The sequence below is a fragment of the Pipistrellus kuhlii genome, unplaced genomic scaffold (genome assembly GCF_014108245.1).
Source record: "Pipistrellus kuhlii isolate mPipKuh1 unplaced genomic scaffold, mPipKuh1.p scaffold_m20_p_13, whole genome shotgun sequence".
NCBI lineage: Eukaryota > Metazoa > Chordata > Mammalia > Chiroptera > Vespertilionidae > Pipistrellus > Pipistrellus kuhlii.
In genome coordinates, this window is record NW_023425438.1 from 17,473,663 (window position 1) to 17,494,153 (window position 20,491).

Genomic DNA, 20,491 nt, shown 5'->3' on the forward strand with positions numbered 1-20,491 from the left:
ATGAATGAAATATATATAATATATATCAAATTCTGGTCTCCAGCCCTCAGTCTCTGGAGTATCATGAGCCCACCTGCCTGCCCTTGTAGTCATCTACACAATAAAATACATATTGCCAGCCGAAACTGGTTTGGCTCAGTGGATAGAGCGTCGGCCTGCGGACTGAAGGGTCCCAGGTTCGGTTCTGGTCAAGGGGGTGTACCTTGGATGCGGGCACATCCCCAGTAGGAGGTGGACAGAAGGCAGCTGATCAATGTCTCTCTCTCAACAATGTTTCTAACTTTCTATCCTTCTCCCTTCCTCTCTGTAAAAAAATCAATAAAATATACATATATATTGATATTTAAATATCTATTGTCAGAACCCTATCAATTCGTTTCAAGCTGCCTAGGACCTGGACAGTTAGGAGCCACCAAAGGAAAGGTGGCAGGGGAGTCGGTCTCCAATGACTGGCACTTTGCCATGTCCAAGTTTACCTGGCTTTGGGGTCTGTATTCCTCTGGCTTTTCTCTGCCTCCCTCATTGCTCCCACATTCCCCCTTTGTGGCTCTCCTCTTTCTGGTCACTACATGAGTAGCTCTCCATCTTGGCTGCACACATGAGAATTGCCTGAGAGTTTTCTTTTAAAACTGAGAATGGGGGCCACTCCAAGCTAATTAAAAGGGGGTGGGGCTCAGTATTGTAATAACTCAGGTGTAGACAGGGTACAGAGCCAACCTCTGTTCTCAGTGCTGGCTTGTCCCTCCTCTCTCCATCTACACTGTCTCCCTGGTGATCGGACAAGTCCCCAGCTTCATAGACTGCTTACACAATGGTAACTCCCAAATTTGCATTTAAAAAAAAAAAAAAGTTTGGGCCTCTGTGCAGAGCTCCAGAACCCAGATCCAGTTGTCTGTTTAATACCTCTAAACAAATATTATTTATTTATTTATTTATTTATTTATTTATTTATTTATTAAAGGCCCGGTGCATGACATTCATGCACTGGGGGTGAGGGGAGTCTCTCAGCCTGGACTATGCCCTTTTGCTGTCTAGACCCCTTGGTGGACATCCCTTGAGGGGTCCTTAGTGCTGCCCTGGAGGCGGGAGAGTGCTCCTCAGCTGTGAGTCCAGCTTCTGCTGAGCTGCGCTCCCCCTGTGGGAGCACACTGGCCACCAGGGGGTAGCTCCTGCGTTGAGCGTCTGCCTCCTGATAATTATTGCACATCATAGTGACTGGTCATTCTGCCATTTAGTCAATTTGCATATTAGGGTTTTATTATATAGGATTTTAAATTTGATTTATTTATACATTTGTATTGAATTTACTGGGGTGACATTGGTTAATAAAATTACATAGGTCTCAGGTGTATAATTCTATCATACATCATCTCTATATGTATTGTGTGTTAACCAGCCCGAGTGTCCTTCCATCATGATTTATCTCCCCTATAAATGTCTCCTACCTCTTTTCTTCTGGTAATCACCATACTGCTGTTTGGTGAGTTTTGTTTTGTTTTATTTTTGCTTAATCTCTTTACTTTTTTCACCCAGCCCCAAATCCCCACTCCCCTCTGATAGCTGTCAGTCTTCAAACAAATATTTAAATTTGTCCTCTCATCTCTTACATCCACTTCTTCCGCAAGAACTGTTGGCTCTATCTTCAAAATATATCTCCCTTGGCCATGACAGCTACCATTCTATTGGAAACCTTTGTTTTTGTATTTTAGGGTTTTTGTTTGTTTGTTTGTTTTTTGTTAATTCTCATCTGAGGATATTTTTTTCCATTGATATTTTTTAGAAAAAGAGAGAAAGAGAGAGAGAGAGAGAGAGAGAGAGAGAGAGAGAGAGAGAGAGAGAGAGATTGAAGATCAAATCTGCAACCCAGGTACATGCCCTTGACTGGGAATTGAACTCTTGAGCCATTGGTGTGCAAACCAAAACTAACCCCTGAGAAACAATGGCCAGGGCCTCTCTTTTATTCTGTTTCAGAGTCCCTTAGTCTCTGCATAAAGTGCTCAGTTTTCAGGCTGAATCTATGTTTATTTAAAATTGAGTGGAGGATATATCCATACTAGTTTCCTAGGGCTGCAGTAACAAATTACCACAAAGTAGGTGACTCCTCACAACAGAAATTTATTCTCTCAGTTTTGAAAGCTGGAAGTCAGAAATCAAGGTGTCAGAAATCAGAAATGTTCCTTCTGGGGAGCTCTGAGGATTCGATCTCTCTCCCCTTTATCTGGTGGTTGCTATGATCTTTGTCTGTCCTTACTTATAACTTCACTAATGACCTGGTGCATGGATTTGTGCACATTGAAGGGAAATTAATTAGAAGGTGGTTGGCAGGGTGGGACTAGGAGAAATGGGCCAGACATGCCCTGGAGCCAACCCCCTCCATGGTGCCTCCCCAGCTTCCTCGGAGTGAGCAGGGTCCCTCTGGCAGGTGGGGTCCTTCTGTCTGGCCTGCAGGGGTTGGACTGAAACCAGCTCTCTGACATCCCCTGAGGGGTCCCAGAGTACAAAAGGTCACTCTGAAAAAGTTGCTATCTTACAGGGTGTGGAATGCAAATGCAAGTATGCATTAAACCAGATTCGGGGCCAACAGTGCCCCAGCAACAACATAACCCATGACCTAAGATAGATTTCAGTCCCACGAAGAATTGGGCTCCCTCCTCTCTTGTTCCAGGATGCGTCGCCTGTTGGACATCGGACACTTAGCATATTAGCCTTTTGTATATTTAGATAATGTCAGTTTCTGACTCAACATTCACATGGCCTTCTCCTCTTCACTCTGCATCTTTTCTTCTGTCTCTTATAAGGACACTTGTCATTGGATTCAGGGTTCAGCCTAATCTAGGATAAATTTATATCCAGATCCTTAATTTTGTCTGCAAATATCTTTTTTCTAAGTAAGGTCACATCCATAGTTCCAAGTTGGCATATCTTTTGGGATTCTGCCATTCAACCCACTACCATCTTAGAGGCAAAAGGGAGAGGTAGAAAAATAGATTTGCTTCTTCATGCTGTGTTAAATCCATTCTCCTGTTCTTTCTGTTTTCCCTCCTCCCTCCACCTTGGCTGCTTTTCTAGAACTGGGAGCAAAACTATCTTTGAGAAATCTGCCGGCCCTGTGGGATGGTCAGCCTGGGGCATTCTCCCTCGTCTTCACCATCTGTCTTGGTCAATGACTTGTATGCCTCTCTGCCCATGCCCTGCATGTTTGCACATTTAGACCTGGTCTCTGATCTTCTGAACCCGGACCTGCTAAACCTGTTTTCACCAAGCTGAAGGACTCAGGGAACCTGCTTCTTCCCCTGGGGCCAAGGCTTGGCTTACTCCTTAGACAAGACAGGTTGGGTCTCTGCTGATGGTAACTCGAAGAGGGCATTTCCAGCCACGGTCTCTCTCCTAAACTTCAGGCCTGTTCACCCATCTCTTTCCTAAAGAGGAAATAGCTACCTGGGTGTTCTCAAAAGCATCTTGAATGCAGCTCATCTAACACTGAACCTGTCGACTATTTCTTTTTTCTCCCTACTTGCTTCCCTTTCTGTATTCTGTACACACTGAATTGAACCTCTTTGCACCCAGTTGCTTATAACTTGATATTACCCTTTCACTTCATCCCTGTCCACATTCACTGGATCCTGTAGCTCCTACTTCTTAAATCTCTCTGAAACCCATTTGCTTTTCTCACATTCCCACTGACTGTATCCTAGGTCAAGCCATCATCCTTTCTCACCAACCACTCAACTGATCGATCTGGCCTGGCCTCTCTGCTCTCTATGTCACCAGCGATGTCAGCTCCGGGTTCTTGAGTAAAGAAGGAATTCAGAGCCAAAATCTCTAGCACAAGAAGAAGTTGAAGAAGTTTATTTAGCATGAGAAGTGAAAATATCCTCAAGGGAAGATTTGAGAGGGCTGTTCAGAGAGTTGCCTTGGCCTTTTATTACTTATTAGAGGCCCGATACACGAAATTTGTGCACACGGGGTGTGTGTTCCTCAGCCCAGCCTGCACCTACTCCAAACTAGGATCCCTCTCACAATTCGAGACTGCTGACTCCCAACTGCTCACCTGCCTGCCTTCCTGATTGGCTCTAACTGCTTCTGCCTGCCAGCCTGATTGATGCCTAACTACTCCCCCTGCCAGGCTGTTTGTCCCTAACTGCCCTTCCCTGCAGGCCCAGTTGCCCCCAACTTCCCTCCTCTGCTGGCCTGGTCACCCCTTACTGCCCTCCCCTGCAGGCTTGATCACACCCAACTGCCCTCCCTTGCAGGCCTGATCCCTCCCAACTGCCCTCCCCTGTTGGCCATCTTGTGGTGGCCATCTTGTGTCCACACGGGGGCAGCCATATTGTGTGTTGGAATGATGGTCAATTTGCATATTGCTCTTTTATTAGATAGGATTAAATATATTTTAAAATATAATTTAATTTTTTAAAAATATATTTTATTGATTTTTTACAGAGAGAAAGGGAGAAGGATAGATAGTTAGAAACATTGATGCTGATTCATCAAAATGAATGTATAGAGCCAAAATCATTTTGGCTCAGTGGATAGAGCATCAGCCTGCGGATTGAAAGGTCCCAGGTTTGATTCTGGTCAAGGGCATGTACATTGGTTCCAGGCACATGCCTGGTAGGGAGTGTGTAGGATGCAGCTGATCAATGATTCTCTCTCATTGATGTTTCTATCTCCCTAAAATATTTTCTATTGATAAATGTTTCTATCTCCCTAATATATTTTAAAAATTAGTGTAAGGAGCCTGGCCACTGTGGCTCAGTGGTTGAGCATAAAAAAATTCAATGTAGCCCTAGCCGGTTTGGCTCAGGGGATAGAGTGTCAACCTTCAGACTAACGGGTTTCCAGGTATGATTCCAGCCAAAGGCACATGCCCAGGTTGTGGGCTCAATCCCCCCACCCCCAGTAGGGGATGTGCAGGAGGCAGCCAACGAATGATCCTCTCTCATCATTGATGTTTCTATCTCCCTATCTCTCTCCCTTCCTCTCTGAAATCAAACAAACAAACAAACAAAAATTCAGTGTAAAGTTGTGAACCTTATACTGCTGACTCTGGACTGTACACAGACACCTCTATCACTTTGTATTGCACAACTAGGTGTGGTCAGGGACCCTGCCCTGAAGCTGTATATATTGAAATACCCTGTGGGCCCTGCCGGTCCTCGCAGTTTACTTATCAGCTCTTTAGAAAGACCTCATTCTGTTCTTTTTTTTTTTTTTTAAGGATTTATTTATTTATTTTTATTTATTATTATTATTTTTTTAAATGGATCTCATTCTGCTTTTAACTCATATTTCCAAGTATTTGTGTTTACACTGGTTTATTTCTCAGCATCTGAAGAATGTGATGCTATAAAAAAGTTGTTTTTTAAAATGGAAGCATAGCCTACACAGGTCTTTATATTCATGTAAATGAAAGACTATTGACATTACCCAAAATTAGTCCAGTAGAAGGTAAACTTGTAGCTTTCAGTCAACTGCCCTCAGGACCTCCTACTACATGGACTCCTTTCTAAGCCTGGCCTAAGTGGTTGAGCATAGATCCATGAACCAGGAAGTGATGGTTTGATTTCCTGTGAGGGCACATACTCAGGTTGTGAGCTCAATCCCCAGTAGTGGGTGTGCAGAAGGCAGTCGATCAATGATTCTCTCTCATCATTGATGTTTCTATACCTCTCTCCCTCTCCCTTCCTCTCTCTGAAATCAATAAAAGCATATATATATATATATATATATATATATATATATATATATATATATAGTTGTTGTTTTTTTACAAATGAGCATATAGAGTCAGGGTCATGGTCTCTACCAGTTGGTTGGTGGGAGGATAGGAGGTCATGGGTTATTGCATATGTTCCTGATGCCTGCGTGGCGTTGTTTCATGTTTTTGCAGCACTTCTGGGCCTGGATCAGAAACACAACTGAGGCCTAGATGTTATCTCTAGTTTGACAAAAACTCTGTGTCTGTGGTCAACAGACCCGAGGCTTTGTTCCTAAGGTTATTTGATGCCGATCAGAACCTCATTGTCCTGAGGGCTTAATTCTTAAGGGAGTGTTCATGCCGGGAGGAGGAGGAAGACGGGTCAGGGTGCTGGATGAGGCCAATTTGCATCTGATATCTGAGTTTCTCCATTCCATTTGACAAGGAATTTTCCTAGCTTCTCAATATCCTGCTTCATCTCCACTTAATCCCTTTGCTGAAGCCTGAGTCATTTCTATTTATTTATTATAAACACTTCCTGAGATACCCCTTTAATGCTTTCCACTGCCCATTAGGATCATTTTTCCTGTTGGTCCCACACCCTATACGGCCCAGCCAGCTCTCACTTACACGAAAAGCTCTCCAAACGTTAAAAAAGGGAAGTGCCAGTTAGGTTAAACTTCCAGGGGCTTATCCATGCTCCCATGGGGACTTCTATCTAGTTCCTTTTCCACTACCTAGACACAGGTCACTAGAGAAGGGAACTCCTTGTGGTTGCAGCCAAAGCGCTGAGCTGGCTCCCTTTTGAGGGCATGAGGAAACCAAAGAACCCTAAAACTCACACTTTCAAAAAGCAGGACATTCTGGGATTGGTCCCGGTTTTCCTGTGTTTAGCACAGAGATATGTGGAAGGAGAAGTTCCATGCCTGGAGAAGCTTCTCCTGATTCTGGTTTCCTTTCCTTTAGGGGCTCCTTTGTTTTGATTCTTGCTGTCACATACCTGCCTTTCTCCTGGGACAAAGTTCTCCTCCTTAAAAAAACCAGGACCTCCTCAAACAGCTGCAACAGACTAACTTTTTTTTTTCTTCTTCCGAAAGAGTTTTACTAAATAACAAAATGAGCTAATGAGAGAGAGAGAAAAAAAAGAGAAATTATAGAACACACAAGCATTGGGTTTAAGATTACTGTTATTACATTTTAGACCCCTGAGCTCCTTTAGTAAGTCTGGCCACCAAGCTCCTAGACTTGGCATTGATAAAAAACCTACACGATCAAGTTGGAAAAAACCCAACTTGCCGTCTCACCTATAGCTCTCTTGCGGTCCACTCCTGTTCGGCTAAATGGTGGGATGCTAGGAGATTGACTCAGAGAATGTTCCAGGCTTTTAGGCAATCCCTTATCTAGTCCTTTAATCACAACAGCCATGTTAGGAGATTTTACCCCTGGGAGAGCTGGATTGGCCCTGGGATTCCTGGCATGGTCTTGAGAAACACTTCTTTGTAATAAGGATGGCTGGAGCCCAGAGAAGAGACCTAATAATTATGAAGCTCTTAACATGTGCTGAACACTTTATATTTTTACTTTTTAGCACGGACATTTGTGTAGGTGTCAATCACTAGTTGTACTTTTAAAAATATATATTTTATTGATTTTTCACAGAGAGGAAGGGAGAGGAATAGAGAGGTAGAAACATCGATGAGAGAGATACATCGACCAGCTGCCTCCTGTACACCCCCCAACGGGGATGTGCCCGCAACCAATGTACATGCCCCTGACTGGAAACGAACCTGGGACCCCTCAGTCCGCAGACCGATGCTCTATCCACTGAGCCAAACCAGTTTCGGCTCTAGTTGTATTTTTAAAAAATATATATTTTTATTGATTTTTTATAGAGAGGAAGGTAGAGGTATAGAGAGTTAGAAACATCGATGAGAGAGAGACATTGATCAGCTGCCACCTGCAAACCTCCCACTGGGGATGTGCACGCAACCAAGGTACATGCCCTTGACTGGAATCGAACCCGGGACCCTTCAGTCCGCAGGTCGACGCTCTACCCACTGAACCAAACCTGTTTCGGCTACTAGTTGTATTTTGTAGAACTTGAAACTCAGAGGGTTCAGGAACTAGTTCAAGATTTTAAAGCTAAACAGCTACGCTAAGAGTGAAGTTCGGGCTGGTTGATGATATTTGTGGTCTGAACTAAGCAGCGGAGGAGGCTGAGGTTCCCTTGCTTTCTCTGAATGTGCAGGCTTTCCCACCCTTATTGGTCTGGTTGGAGGGATTCTTGAAGTCTAAAAAACATTTGCTGAACTCCCTTATGTCCATACCTCTTTGCTATTAGGAGGTATAGAAGCTTCACAGACGAAGTCCTTGCCTGCTGCCAGTTTACTGGGTGACTTCAGGTGAATTATTCAACCCACTTACATGTCAGATTAGAAATGGAATGACATCAGACAAGTCACAGTATACTTTTAGTGGGATCATCAGCTATGCTGTGTGCATCACAGAACACTTATTTTTTCCCCCCCTCTGGGTCAAAGAGGTGATGCAGGCTCACCATGGGACACATGGTCTAAAACTCCTGGGAATCCGAAACGTCCTGAAGTTCTTATATATATATATCAATATATATATTATTGATTTTACACAGAGAAGAATTGAGAAGGATAGAGAGTTAGAAACGTCGATGAGAGAGAAACATCGACCAACTGCCTCCTGCACAACCCCCACTGGGGATATGCCCGCAACCAAGGTACATGCCCTTGACCGGAATCAAACCGGGGACCCTTCAGTCCGCAGGCCGACGCTCTATCCACTGAGCCAAACCAGTTTCGGCTGAAGTTCTTCTTTTAAGAAAAGCAACAGACATCGGTTATTTGCATGGTGCTCCTCAAAAGTGTTTTCAGGTATCTTCACAACCGATTCCTCAACCCACCTGTGAAGTCTGATTCATGTCCTCATTTTAATAGATGAAGAATCTTGGGGTCACACAGTCCATCAAGGTAATTCCAGGCAAAGGCACTTAACCGCCTTTTACGTTTCAGTTCGCCTCAGTTGTTTAGAAAATTATTCTTTTGACCTCCATCATTTGTAATAATAGTGCACAACACAAATATACCGTCCACGGGCAAACAAAACGCAAAGCCAGAGTCAACGCCACGGAGCTGCAAATCACCAGAAACTCCAAACAACCCCTAACAGTAAGGGATCATCTTCATGTTTATGATACATCAGTGTCTGGGAGTAGTTTGGCACGGGTTGGCTTCTCTCGAGAAAGTTGTTTTGTGTGCAGTTGAGGGATATAGCCAGCTAAGATTCAAATTTTTTTTTTAATTTTAACTTTTTATTTCGGTGAGGGTATGAAGGCCGAGCAAACAGGGATTTGTGTAGAGAATCAGCATGGGAAAATAATAACCATAGAAAAGCTTTAGGCTCACACAGAAGTGAACAGTCCAACCATCAACAGCAAGCTGATTGACAGCATGCCCTCCTGGGGGTGGTGGTGATGAACTGTGTGTGTGGGGGTGGTGGTGATGAACTGTGGAGCCCCAGTTCGCCGGCGAACAAAGGGCACCCTCCCCCACCCCCTTCTGCCAGTGGGGCCCGCAGTACATTAGGGTTGTGGAGAGGCCAGACCTCCCGGGGTGGGGGAGTGGGCTCGGTTTTGGGGGTAACAGCGGGTAGATCTGCCCATGCAGACGGCCTGGCCTCGGGAGGAAGCCCCTCCTCCCGGGTCCCAGCTGGGCCGCCGCGCGGGGAAGCTGGAGGCACCTGGCGGCGGGGAGCCTCGTGGCCCCGGGCCTCGCCCCTCGTCCCGGGGAGGGAGGGCGCCCTGCCGCGCGCACCTCTTCGCAGCCGGGTGTTTGCACCGAGACCAGCACCTGCGTGCTGGGGGTCCCTTCTCCCGGGGCTCCCGGGGTGTGTGTGGGGGTGCAGACCTGTCTCGGGGTGGCAGGTGACGGGTACCTTTGGGGGTACCCTGGGTGGGGCTTTCGGGGCGCCGTAGAGGGGGACCCCTTGTTCCCCCCCCCCCCCCCCCGCCCCATGCTCTAATGGCCCCGGGCCCACGCTAGCGAGTGCAGGCGTCCCGGGGTCAGGACCCTGGTCCTCGGGGCCGCCACCTCCAGCCAGCCCCCCCCCCCCAACCCCGGGCCCCCCCCAAACCCCGGCCCTTCCCCACCGCGCCGCGCCCCGCAGCGCCCACCCACCGCGGCGCCCGCTCGGCCCCGCAAGCCCCAGGCAGGGGGCGGGCACCTGACCCCTCCCCTCCCCTCCCCCCGCTTCCCCCTCCCCGCCCTCCCCCTCCCCCCTCCCCGCCCTCCCCTCCCCCCGCGGCGGCGGCAGCGGAGGCGGCGGCCGGGCTGAGGCGGCGGCGGCGGCGGGCGGGGCTCGGCGCGGGCTCCGGGCGGCGGGCGGGCGGACATGGCGGCCAACATGTACCGGGTCGGAGGTAGGAAGGCTCGGCCCGGCCCGGCCCGGCCGCTGGGGCCCGGGCTCCGGGAGCGGGGGCGGGCGAGTTCACCCCAACCGCGGGGCGCCGCGGGCCCGGGCTGAGGGCTGGGGGGGGGGGGCCCAGGGGGGGAGCGGGACCCGGAGGGTGGCGGCCGGGGCCGCAGGGGGTCGGGGCGCCCCCTCCCCCCCCCCCCCCGCCGCTGTCCGCCCCCCCCCCCCCCCGCCCCGCGGCGCCCGCCCGGCCTGCACCTGGGGGCCCGCTCCCGGCGCCCCCGCCGCGGACTCCCCGGGGCCGTGGGCCCCCGCCCCCCATACCGGGGGCGCTCCCGGCGCGGCCCCGGGCCGGAGCGGGGAGGATGGGGGACGGCGCCCCACCTCCCACCCGCTCCCGGCGAGGCGGGGTGCGGGCGTGGGGGCCGGCCAGACCCAGGCCTGCGGGCGGGGGACAGGCCCGGCACCTCCTCTCCGCCCAGGGCACGCCCTCCGTGTCCGGTCCTGACCCCCCCCCCCCACCCCGCACCCCAAGAACGGGCGGCGGTGGGTGCGGGGCGCCGCGGCCGGGGCCGGGGGTGCGCGCCGCGCCTCGCCTCGCCGGCCTCGGCGGGAGAGGAATAAGGTCAAACAAACTTTCTCCTGCTCCCAGCCCTCCCCCGCCCGCCCTGCCGCCGGGAAATAATAATTCAGATCCGTGGCTGTGGTGTGTGCGGCGCCTCTGCTGCTCTGCGCTCATTAGCGGGCCCTGATGGAGGGGCCGCCCGCCCGCCTCGCAGAGGCCGCTCTGCAGAGACCCGGGAGCTGCAAGCTAGACCTCAGCCCGTTACACACACACACACACGCTCACACACTCACACACTCACACACACACTCACACATACACACACAACACACACACACATCACACACACACATACACGCATATACACACACACACCACACACATATATACACACACACCACACATACACACTCACTCATACATACACACACACTTATACACACACACCACACACATACACACACACACCACACATACACACACCACACATATACACACACATGACACACACGACACACACACCACACATATACACACATAACTCACACATCACACATACCACACTCACACACACACCACACACACCACACATACTCTCACATACACACACCACACACACCATACATATACACACACACATCACACACACCACACACACACACATCACACACACCACACACACACACACATATACACACATCACACACACACATATATATACACACACATATACGCGCGCGCGCGCACGCACACACACACACACACACACACTCACACAGTGAGGAATTTGCAGGAGGCTCCTTAGGCAGGAGCCAAGAGCTACCCTTGAACAATTTTATCCTTTTTTTGGTGGTTGTTGTTGCGAACCTGCAGCAATAATAATAATAATAAAAGCAAGATCCTAAAGTGGATCTGAAACACATAGGGTAAAAGATATTTTAAAAAAAGGACACCAGGGAAGGGATCCCGCCAATTTCCCGGCATCTTCTTATGAGATAGAACCGTGGGAAAGTTTATCAGTGTGTTTTCGCTCACCTGATGATTTTATTTTTTCCTCTTTTCTTTCCAAGTTGATGATTGAAATGCACTTGGAGCTGCCAAGCCTTTCAGGATGCTCTGAATTTGTCTTAGGTCAATAGTTTTATGTGGGAAGCAAACTGGATTGGAGGGGAAAAGATGTGGAAGCAGTTCACAGTATGAAAGACACATGTTTTAGTCAGCCCTGACGACTCAATGATGACATGAGGTGTCTTTGCCATTAGAGAAAGGACATGTGTGGAACAGGCGTCTAGGAGAACTTGATAAGACACGAATTGAAATGAAAAAATGCCAGGGAAATAAGGGTCGGCGAATAGCAGGCACAGGAGAGACTATATTAAGGTTGCGTTGCTAAATTTGCTTTTACCAGGGAATGAATTACAGGCTTCATTTTGAGAGTGAATTGCCCAATATGCAAAGTCACAGATTCACAGATGTGAACTTTCTCTTGAAAAGATTAAAGCTCTTTTACTTTCTTTAATTACAGATTATGTCTACTTTGAGAATTCCTCCAGCAACCCGTACCTAATCAGGAGGATAGAAGAACTCAACAAGGTATATTGCGTGTCCTTGATGCTAATATTAAAAAATGATTTTTTTCTATTGAAGATAATTGGTAAAGAGCGTAAGAGGTGATTTTACTTTCTCAAACGTTCTGGAATTAGAGACCTCAGATTAGAGAATTATGCAGGACTCTAAATATTCTTTGCCTTTTTATAATTGCCTCTGATATTAAATGTTATTGAATATTTAATGTCGGCAGATTTCTTCAGATTGCTTGGAGCTTCTCAGAGCAGGTCATTCCTGTAATTCAGTCCCTTTTTATAGTTAGGGTAATAATTTTTAGTGAGTTAATTTTTTCCTCTTCTAGCTTTTAGAAGGAGGAAGCTAGGAAAGATAACGTTGAAGGGAATTTGTAAGATTCTGCCCATGGCTAACGAGTATAATACAAAGTGGTTTTGTAGCGCAGGCCCAAGTAAATAAAACTTTCTCTGATCACAGGTGTCCAAGGACAAGAGAAGCTTTAGGACTGTAGCAGATGAGCGTTTACAAAGGAGGCACATGAACGTGGCCGTCAACGGCAGGAACCATAGATTTCTAATGATGCTCTGGTCTCCTCCACACCCCTCTGAGGGTTATTTGTGTAGCTCATGAGAAGTCACAGTGTGAGAATGCTTGGGGCTTTCTAGTTGAGAACTTGACCCCAAAATGCCATCTGGAGACTGGTGCAGTTCTGAGTCTTAGGAAGCCAGGTCTGATCAAGGACACTCCCCTGTCTTACAAACCTTGAAGTCTTGGTTTTCTTTTGGGATTACAGCAGGGGCCTTGCATTAAAAAAAGAAAAAAAGAAAAAAAAAATATATATATATAGACTTTTTACAGAGAGGAAGGGAGAGGGATAGAGTTAGAAACATGGATGAGAGAAACATAGATCAGCTGCCTCTTGCACACCCCCTACTGGGCATGTGTCCCCACCCAAGGGCACATGCCCTTGGCTGGAATTGAACCTGGGACCATTCAGGTTAGGGCTAGGGGTCTTGCATTTTTAAAGCTTCTGTAGTATTTGTGACCACTGCCAAATGATGACAGTGGCTTAGGGCTGGATCAGTCTGTGGGTGGGAACCTCCACTCTTGCTGCTCTGCACCTCCCTCATTTGGCTCCAAGCATGGCAGACCACGCAGTCTCTTTGCTTCTCACACGTGACAGTTTAGCTGTTACCATTCTCTTGTACTTTGCTCTTGTTTCCATATCTTTTATCACCTTTTGATACGCTGAATTAATGTGTCTATTTTCGTTGCTGTTTCCCCAAACTAGAATGTGAGCTCAGGGTGTGGAATGATTTCCTTTGTTCACCCGTGCATCCCCAGTGTCTTAGAATAGTGCCTGGCTGGCCTGTGGTTACGACATTAATAAATATTTGTTGAATTAATGGATTTCTCAAATGTCTGCTGTTAATAATTGTAAATAGTTTTATTGTTTACAAAGTATTTCGACTCACTTGTTTTACAGATATTTCTGAGGACCTGCTACTTGCCAGTCACTTTTAGACAGGCACTTTTAGGAATTCAGGGATGAACAAAAATAAAAAAGTGGAGGCAGACATCAGCCAGATAATCCTACATGAAGGAAATTGTAGCTGTGCTAAATTTATAAAAATCAGAGCATGATGCTCTGGAAGCATAATATCCGGGGATTCACATTTGTTACCTCTGTTGAACCTCACAATAGCCTTAAACCTCTAAGGAAGATGCGTTATGAATTGTAGTCGTGAGGCACACAGTGGTTAAATGACTGGGTTATACATCGAGCTTGACCATGGTCATTTTGCACCCCTTTATATTATCATGCACTTCAAAAGTACCCCCAGGTCCCCACCAGTCCTCACCTTCTCCCTGCCTCTCTGCTTTCAGCATAGAGTCATTAATGCAATAATTATCTTTTGGGAGCTGGAGATTGAGGAATGGGATTTTCTTTAATGTCAAGAATGGGTTTGACTGGATGAAGTATTGGTAAACAGAAATGGAGATTGGCTAGTTAAGTACTAAATATATATATATATTTAGTACCTGAAGCGGTGTGAGAAAGATTATATATATATAGATAGATAGATAGATAGATAGATAGATATAGATATATATATATATATTTAATTTATTGTAATGGGATCCACACCAAGAGGAATGGGTGTGAAGGGTAAAGATACCTCATTTTAAATAAGTCATTAAACCAATATTTCTTGAGCACCTATCATGTCCTAGGGGCTATGCCAGGCTCAGATACAATAGTGAACAATATGGCCATGGTCCCCGCTTACATAAAGCCTGTGTTCTCATGAAGGAGATACATGAAAAGATGTTAACAGGCATAAAGAAAATAGTGACAGCCCCCAGTGTGGCTTAGAGGTCGAGCATTGACTTATGAACCAGAAGGTCATGGTTCTATGTCTGGTCAGGGTTGTGGGCCCGATCCCCTGTGGAGGGTGTGCAGAAGGCAGCTGATCAGTGATTCTCAGCAATGTTTCTATCTTTCTCCCTCTCCCATCCTCTCTGAAATCAATACAAATATATTAAAAAGAAAATAGTGATGAAGTGTTCATTTCTGAGAGAGAAATAAGCAAAAGCCTTGCATAAGGAATAATAGAGGTCACTTCCTTTGGATAGAGAAGGAAAGATATTAAGGACCTTGAAGTTGAGGCCTAGAGGATGAGAAAGGTAGCTGTGAGAGAGAGACCACAGGAGTGTTCCAGAAGGCCTTGCCTAGTAAGAGGTCGAGTTTGCAAAGTAGGGGAAAATTAACACGATTGGACAATCCAAATAATGATTTTAAGAACACTTGATATATAATTGATAAGCCAGAAGAAGAAGAGACATTAACCTATTTTATTAACTATCTAAATGGAATTAAAAAAAACAACAACCAAATTCCTAGGATAAACTGTCAATCACCATTGTTATAGAAAATGTACTTTTATATGCTGGCTCCTGGTTTTTAAAAAAGATCCTATTTAAAATGTTACTTGCTGCCAAAACCAGTTTGGCTCAGTGGTTAGAGCATCAGCCTGCAGACTGAAGGGTCTCAGGTTCGATTCTGGTCAAGGGCATGTACCTTGGTTGCGGGCACATCCCAGTAGGGAGTGTGCAGGAAGCACCTGGTTGATGTTTCTCTCTCATGGATGTTTCTAACTCTCTGTAACTCTCTCTTTCTCTCTGTAAAAAAAAAAAAAAAAATTAAAAAAATATTTTAAAATAAAAAAATAAAATGTTACTTGCTGAGTTTGAAAGCTAGACTACAGGTTTTTGTTTTTGTTTTTGCTTTTAAATTACAGTATTTAGCCTCAATTTTTCTGGAAAAGTTTTGGGAACTTTTACACAATTATTCTCCACCTCATTTCATCCATGAAACTTTTTCTGTCCTTTCAGCAACAGGTTGTACTAGTACTTCCTGCCTCCATGGGTGAGTGAGAAGTGGAGTCTGGGGGGAGAGGAGGAAGTAAAGGAAAATTGTGCTGGGAATATTGTCAGGGATGTTTTACCTTTATGTTAGTTGTGGGAAACCGGTGAAAGTGTCTAATCAGGTGAGGGACAAGATCGCTGGGTTTTGGAAGATTGTGAGAGGAGATGACAAGTGACCATGCTTGCTGGAGGGAGGCTTATTGAGGGCAGGCACCATGTATCTGAAGTGCTTAGCTCAGTGCTTGGGCACATAGGAAGGGCTCAAAAAATTTTGGGGAACCCTGGCCTGGTAGCTCAACTAGTTAGAGTAGGGGTGTCGAACTCAATCAGAGAAGGGGCCAAAATCTAAAATCCAGCCTAAATCGCGGGCCGAATGGTTTACTGAACAGTCATAAACTGTCATTGTGATGGAAACGCAGCGGAGTGCAGTGATGACAGCACGGTGTGGGCCACATTGCAAGGCCTGGCGGGACGGATTTGGCCCGCGGGCCTTGTGTTTGACACATGTGAGTTAGAGTATCATCCCCATAGAGCATTGTCTCCAATACCCTGGGGCTACAGGTTCAATCCCTGGTCAGGGCACATACAAGAATCAGCCAATGAATGCATAAATAAGTGGAACAACAAACTGATATTTCTCTTTCTCTCACTCTCTCTTTCTTTTGTTCTTTCTTCCTCTCTCTCTTCTCCCCTCCCCTCCCTCCCTCTCTACAATCAATCAAGTTAAATTTTGGTGAATAACCAAAGAATATGAATAGGATTTATTTAACCTAGGCCACAGAGCAGTGCTTTTCAAAGTATTTGTGGTAGAGTTTTCACTATCTCAGACTGCTTTTGTAAAATTAAAAAGGCAGAAAAGTTAAATTTGAAATAGGCTTATAAAAATACAAGGTCCCATTTTTCATTGTTAGGTTCAATAGCTATAAAATCAACTCTCTAATGCTATAATACACATACTCTCAATACTGTACTCATTTTATTACATAGTACATACAGTGTGGACTGGGTCTTGGACCATATTTTGGTAGCTCAGCTTTCGAAGGATGCTTGAGGGTGTGTGTGTGAGTGTGTGTGTGTGTGTGTGTGTGTGTGTGTGTTGTAGAGGAATACTGTAGTCTTAAACTACCTAATAGCCACGTTGTACATAGTCCAGAAGAGAATATTTATTTTGAACTATGCCTTCCCATCCCAAGCATGTTTAAATAAGAATTTTAATTAGCTTTGTAAAGTATTCCTAAGGAAGGAACTCACTGGTGATGCAGAAAAACTATTCCTTGAAACTCTTGTTTTGGGTTTTTAATACACTTTTATGTCAAGAAGACAAAAATGATAAAGAGCTTATAATTGAAGTAATTGATAGATTTTATTTACGTGGAAATATTGGCTTGCTCTTTTAGCAGATTGCTGGATCATTATTTCTGGAGGATATATTCAATCACAATATTGTGAAATATAGAAACACTTTGGTTAGAACTTAATACGATTTCAATTTTAAGAGGCAGTATTTCTATAAGACTGTTTTTCACTCTAAAACTGCTGAACTTCATAAAATTGACAAATTTACTGCAGCAAGTATATATTCTTATTTCTTTATGTTTGAATATATCTGTAAGCCCAGAGAAATTCTGAAAATTTGTTTTTAAATGTGTTTGAAATCGGAAATCACAATAGCCTTTTATTGTACTCTATATATTTTTACAAGGAACTTTATAATGAATGATTGACCTTGAAAGCTCTCAGAATTCATAAAGAATAGAAGTGTTCCAGCCTGGGCCCCAGCTGCAGTAAATTACAACCTAACTGAATATTGATTGTATTCGAGACTGTAGTCAGAAAGAAATAAGAGCGTCAGTGCTCATAACTCAAGGTTTTTAATACTTTCCTGTGGGAAGGTAAAGTAAGTACCGCCAAGATTATTGACAGTGATGGGTTCATAGACTCCCTCAGGCTGGACAATGCTTTTCCAAGTCACCTGGCCCATCCTGCATGATGGCTGTGCTATACCTACAGGGCTTCATCATCAGTCCATTGTGGGGTGTTCGGGAGAGGGCTCAGCGATTTTACTCTTCGCCTGTGCTTCTGGGAGTGGTTTTAGAGGAGATATGTGTAACTGTCTTAAATAAATTCTTTCATGGCTGTTGAAGTTTTTGGGATTAGCTTCCTAAGGCTAATCAGATTTAACTGTGTCTGGCTTTATTTGTTTATAATTGATGCCAGAAAGTTATTTTATGTTTGACATATTAGTTCTACTGGGAACTGGAACAAATGTTGCTCATCCTTATTTGAGTGTTTTAGCTCTCTGATTATTCTGTAGTAGTGGTTGGCACAGTGTAAATGAGAGCGATCTTATAATTGTGCTGTATCTAGTTTTGTTTTATAAACTATTTGAATTTAATACTCAGTACAGATGACTTTTATTTTTCTTATTTCTTAGACTGCAACTGGCAACGTGGAAGCAAAAGTAGTATGCTTCTATAGACGACGAGATATTTCCAACACGCTTATAATGCTTGCAGACAAGCATGCTAGTAAGTTGTTGTTTTTTTTCTCTTGGATTGATAAAAAAAATGTTTTAAGTGTTTCGTTATCCATGATGTGAGGAAAAAACCTTTTTTGTTACCTGTAGGTTTTTTATTTCTAGTTTGTCTTCCTCTTAGTTTAGATGGGAGTGATTTTTTTGGGTGGTGCTTGGTTTTAGTATTTTTTTTTTTAGGTTGCATCATATGTTTCTTAGTCAAAATGTTGAAGTAGAAGTCTTTGCAAGTAGGCTTCAGCAGACAATCAGGGCAGTGCTTTGCCATCTCTCATTTGTGATGGTGGTTTGAGTGTACAAATAAGAGGAAATTTATACTTCACTGATATTTTCTTGGAGGACTTCCCCCATCCCCTTAAATAACTGGTTAATATTTACATTTTCAAAAATTCTTAATATTGTTTATTAGGCATGTGTTAAAAATTTCTAGGAAAAAGTAAAAAGTGATATTTAGATTCTCATTCCTGTAGATAGCAACTCTGGCTCCTCCTCTTCTTCTTCTTCTTCTTCTTCTTCTTCTTCTTCTTCTCCTCCTTCTCCTTCTCCTTCCTCCTTCCTCCTTCCTCCTTCCTCCTTCCTCCTTCCTCCTTCCTCCTTCCTCCTTCCTCCTTCCTCCTTCCTCCTTCCTCCTTCCCTTCTTCCTTCTTCTTCTTCCTTCTTCCTTCTTCTTTCTTCTTCCTCCTCCTCTTCCTCCTCCTCCTCCTCTTTTTTTTTTTTTTTTTTTTTTTTTTAAATATATTTTGGCCTGGCTAGCATGATTCAATGGTTGAGTGTTGACCTGTGAACCAGGAGGTCATGATTTGATATCTGGTCAGGGCACAGGTGCGGGTTGTGGGCTTGACCCCCCAGTGTGGGGCATGAAGGATCAATGATTCTCAATTTATTTTTCTTTCTTTATATTTTATTAATTTCAGAGAGTAAGGGAGAGGGGGAGAGAAAGAGAGGAAGAAACATCAATGATGAGAGAGAATGTACTTCGTTATACATTTTAAAGTTGACATCTAAAATTTTTCTTCAAAACTTAAATAGTTGCAGAAATATTTCTAGTGTGTTGTAAATACTGATATTTAAAAATTGTTGATTCTGTTAAAAAATAAATTTTGCAACATTTTACCCATCATCATAGGTTAAAAAAAATTTATAAACAAGCTCTACTATAACAGTTTGAAATCTTATGTGACCCCGTTTTTCCCTTCAGCTCCTTTCCATTTGTTTTCTCCACAGAATTTTGGGCTGATGTAGTTTTATGTTTGATGGGTTTCATTATCATCATATCATTCTCAGTAACAAAAATGGATGTGTAAATTAAAATGTAAAAACTGTTTCCTGTGTCCATAATGCTCAGTCTTACTTTCTTTTGGACTTATCGTAATTATAGTACAAATATTATAAAATGCTTGATAATTACTCAACATAAAAATACATTTTTACTGGAAATCATCTCTTAACAAGATGGATGGGACTTACTCTCCTCCAGATTAATGAGTCCTTACAATACTGTTACTCGTTGCTAGAATGAGGCAGGGTTTGGCATTGATTCCATTCCTGATTTTTGTGTTTATAGATGTAGGTTCTGACAAACTTTTTAATTTCAGTAAGTAGATGAGAATAGTGGAGTTTTGTTCATTTTTTGATTTATCAAATACATTTTGAGCTCCTTGTGTGTTCTAGACGCTCTTGTATGTCCTGATGGTGAGCAGTGAACAAAGCAGCAGGAACCCTGATCTCAGAGCTTACAAATTATCTTGTTGTTTGTTCTTCTGAGTTGTATGTGAAAAAATGATGTAGCAGTTTTTCATCAAAAGTGATTTTTGAAACGATTTAGCAGCTGACAATTAAATTAGGATCTCCTTCAGTGTTGCTGAGAGCAGAGAATTTGAAACCATCAAGCTTGGAAGAGGTTTGTTAACCAGTCATTAGAGTCATTCATGGTTTCATTTTCTGAGAAGCTCAATAAAAAGGCTTTAGCAAGACCTAACAAATGACTGTTAATTATACTTCTTACTTCCACCTATTGGGATTGTATTACCTACAGTTCTACGAGAGAAAGATACACGTCTTTCTTATGTATATGTATACTCTCCTGCACATACACAGGATCTCCAACTGGTTAATATAAACATGTAGAGAGCTGAAACTGGTTTGGCTCAGTGGATAGAGTGTCAGCCTGCGGACTAAAAGGTCCCAGGTTCGATTCCGGTCAAGGGCATGTACCTTGGTTGCGGGCACATCCCCGGTGGGAGGTGTACAGGAGGTA

The 20,491-nt window shown here is 44.5% G+C and overlaps 1 protein-coding gene across 9 annotated transcripts in view; it reads left to right on the forward strand.

Annotated features, from left to right (window-relative positions):
* The first annotated feature begins 10,019 nt into the window (after positions 1-10,019).
* MTA3 (metastasis associated 1 family member 3) overlaps positions 10,020-20,491 on the forward strand; it is a 111,159-nt gene continuing 100,687 nt past the window's right edge. For 5 of the 9 annotated variants that reach the window (XR_004987403.2, XR_004987404.2, XM_036435143.2 and 2 more), the window contains exons 1-3: positions 11,777-11,840; positions 12,235-12,302; positions 18,136-18,229. Coding sequence is in view for 7 of the 9 variants with exons in the window: in XM_036435143.2 (XP_036291036.1) it covers positions 11,783-11,840; positions 12,235-12,302; positions 18,136-18,229 (220 nt within the window). In the remaining 2 variants the exon portion in view is untranslated. Of the gene's footprint in view, positions 10,152-11,776; positions 11,841-12,234; positions 12,303-18,135; positions 18,230-20,491 lie in introns of those variants that run through there. The other 4 variants (XM_036435147.2, XM_036435148.2, XM_036435144.2 and 1 more) reach the window with 1 other exon arrangement.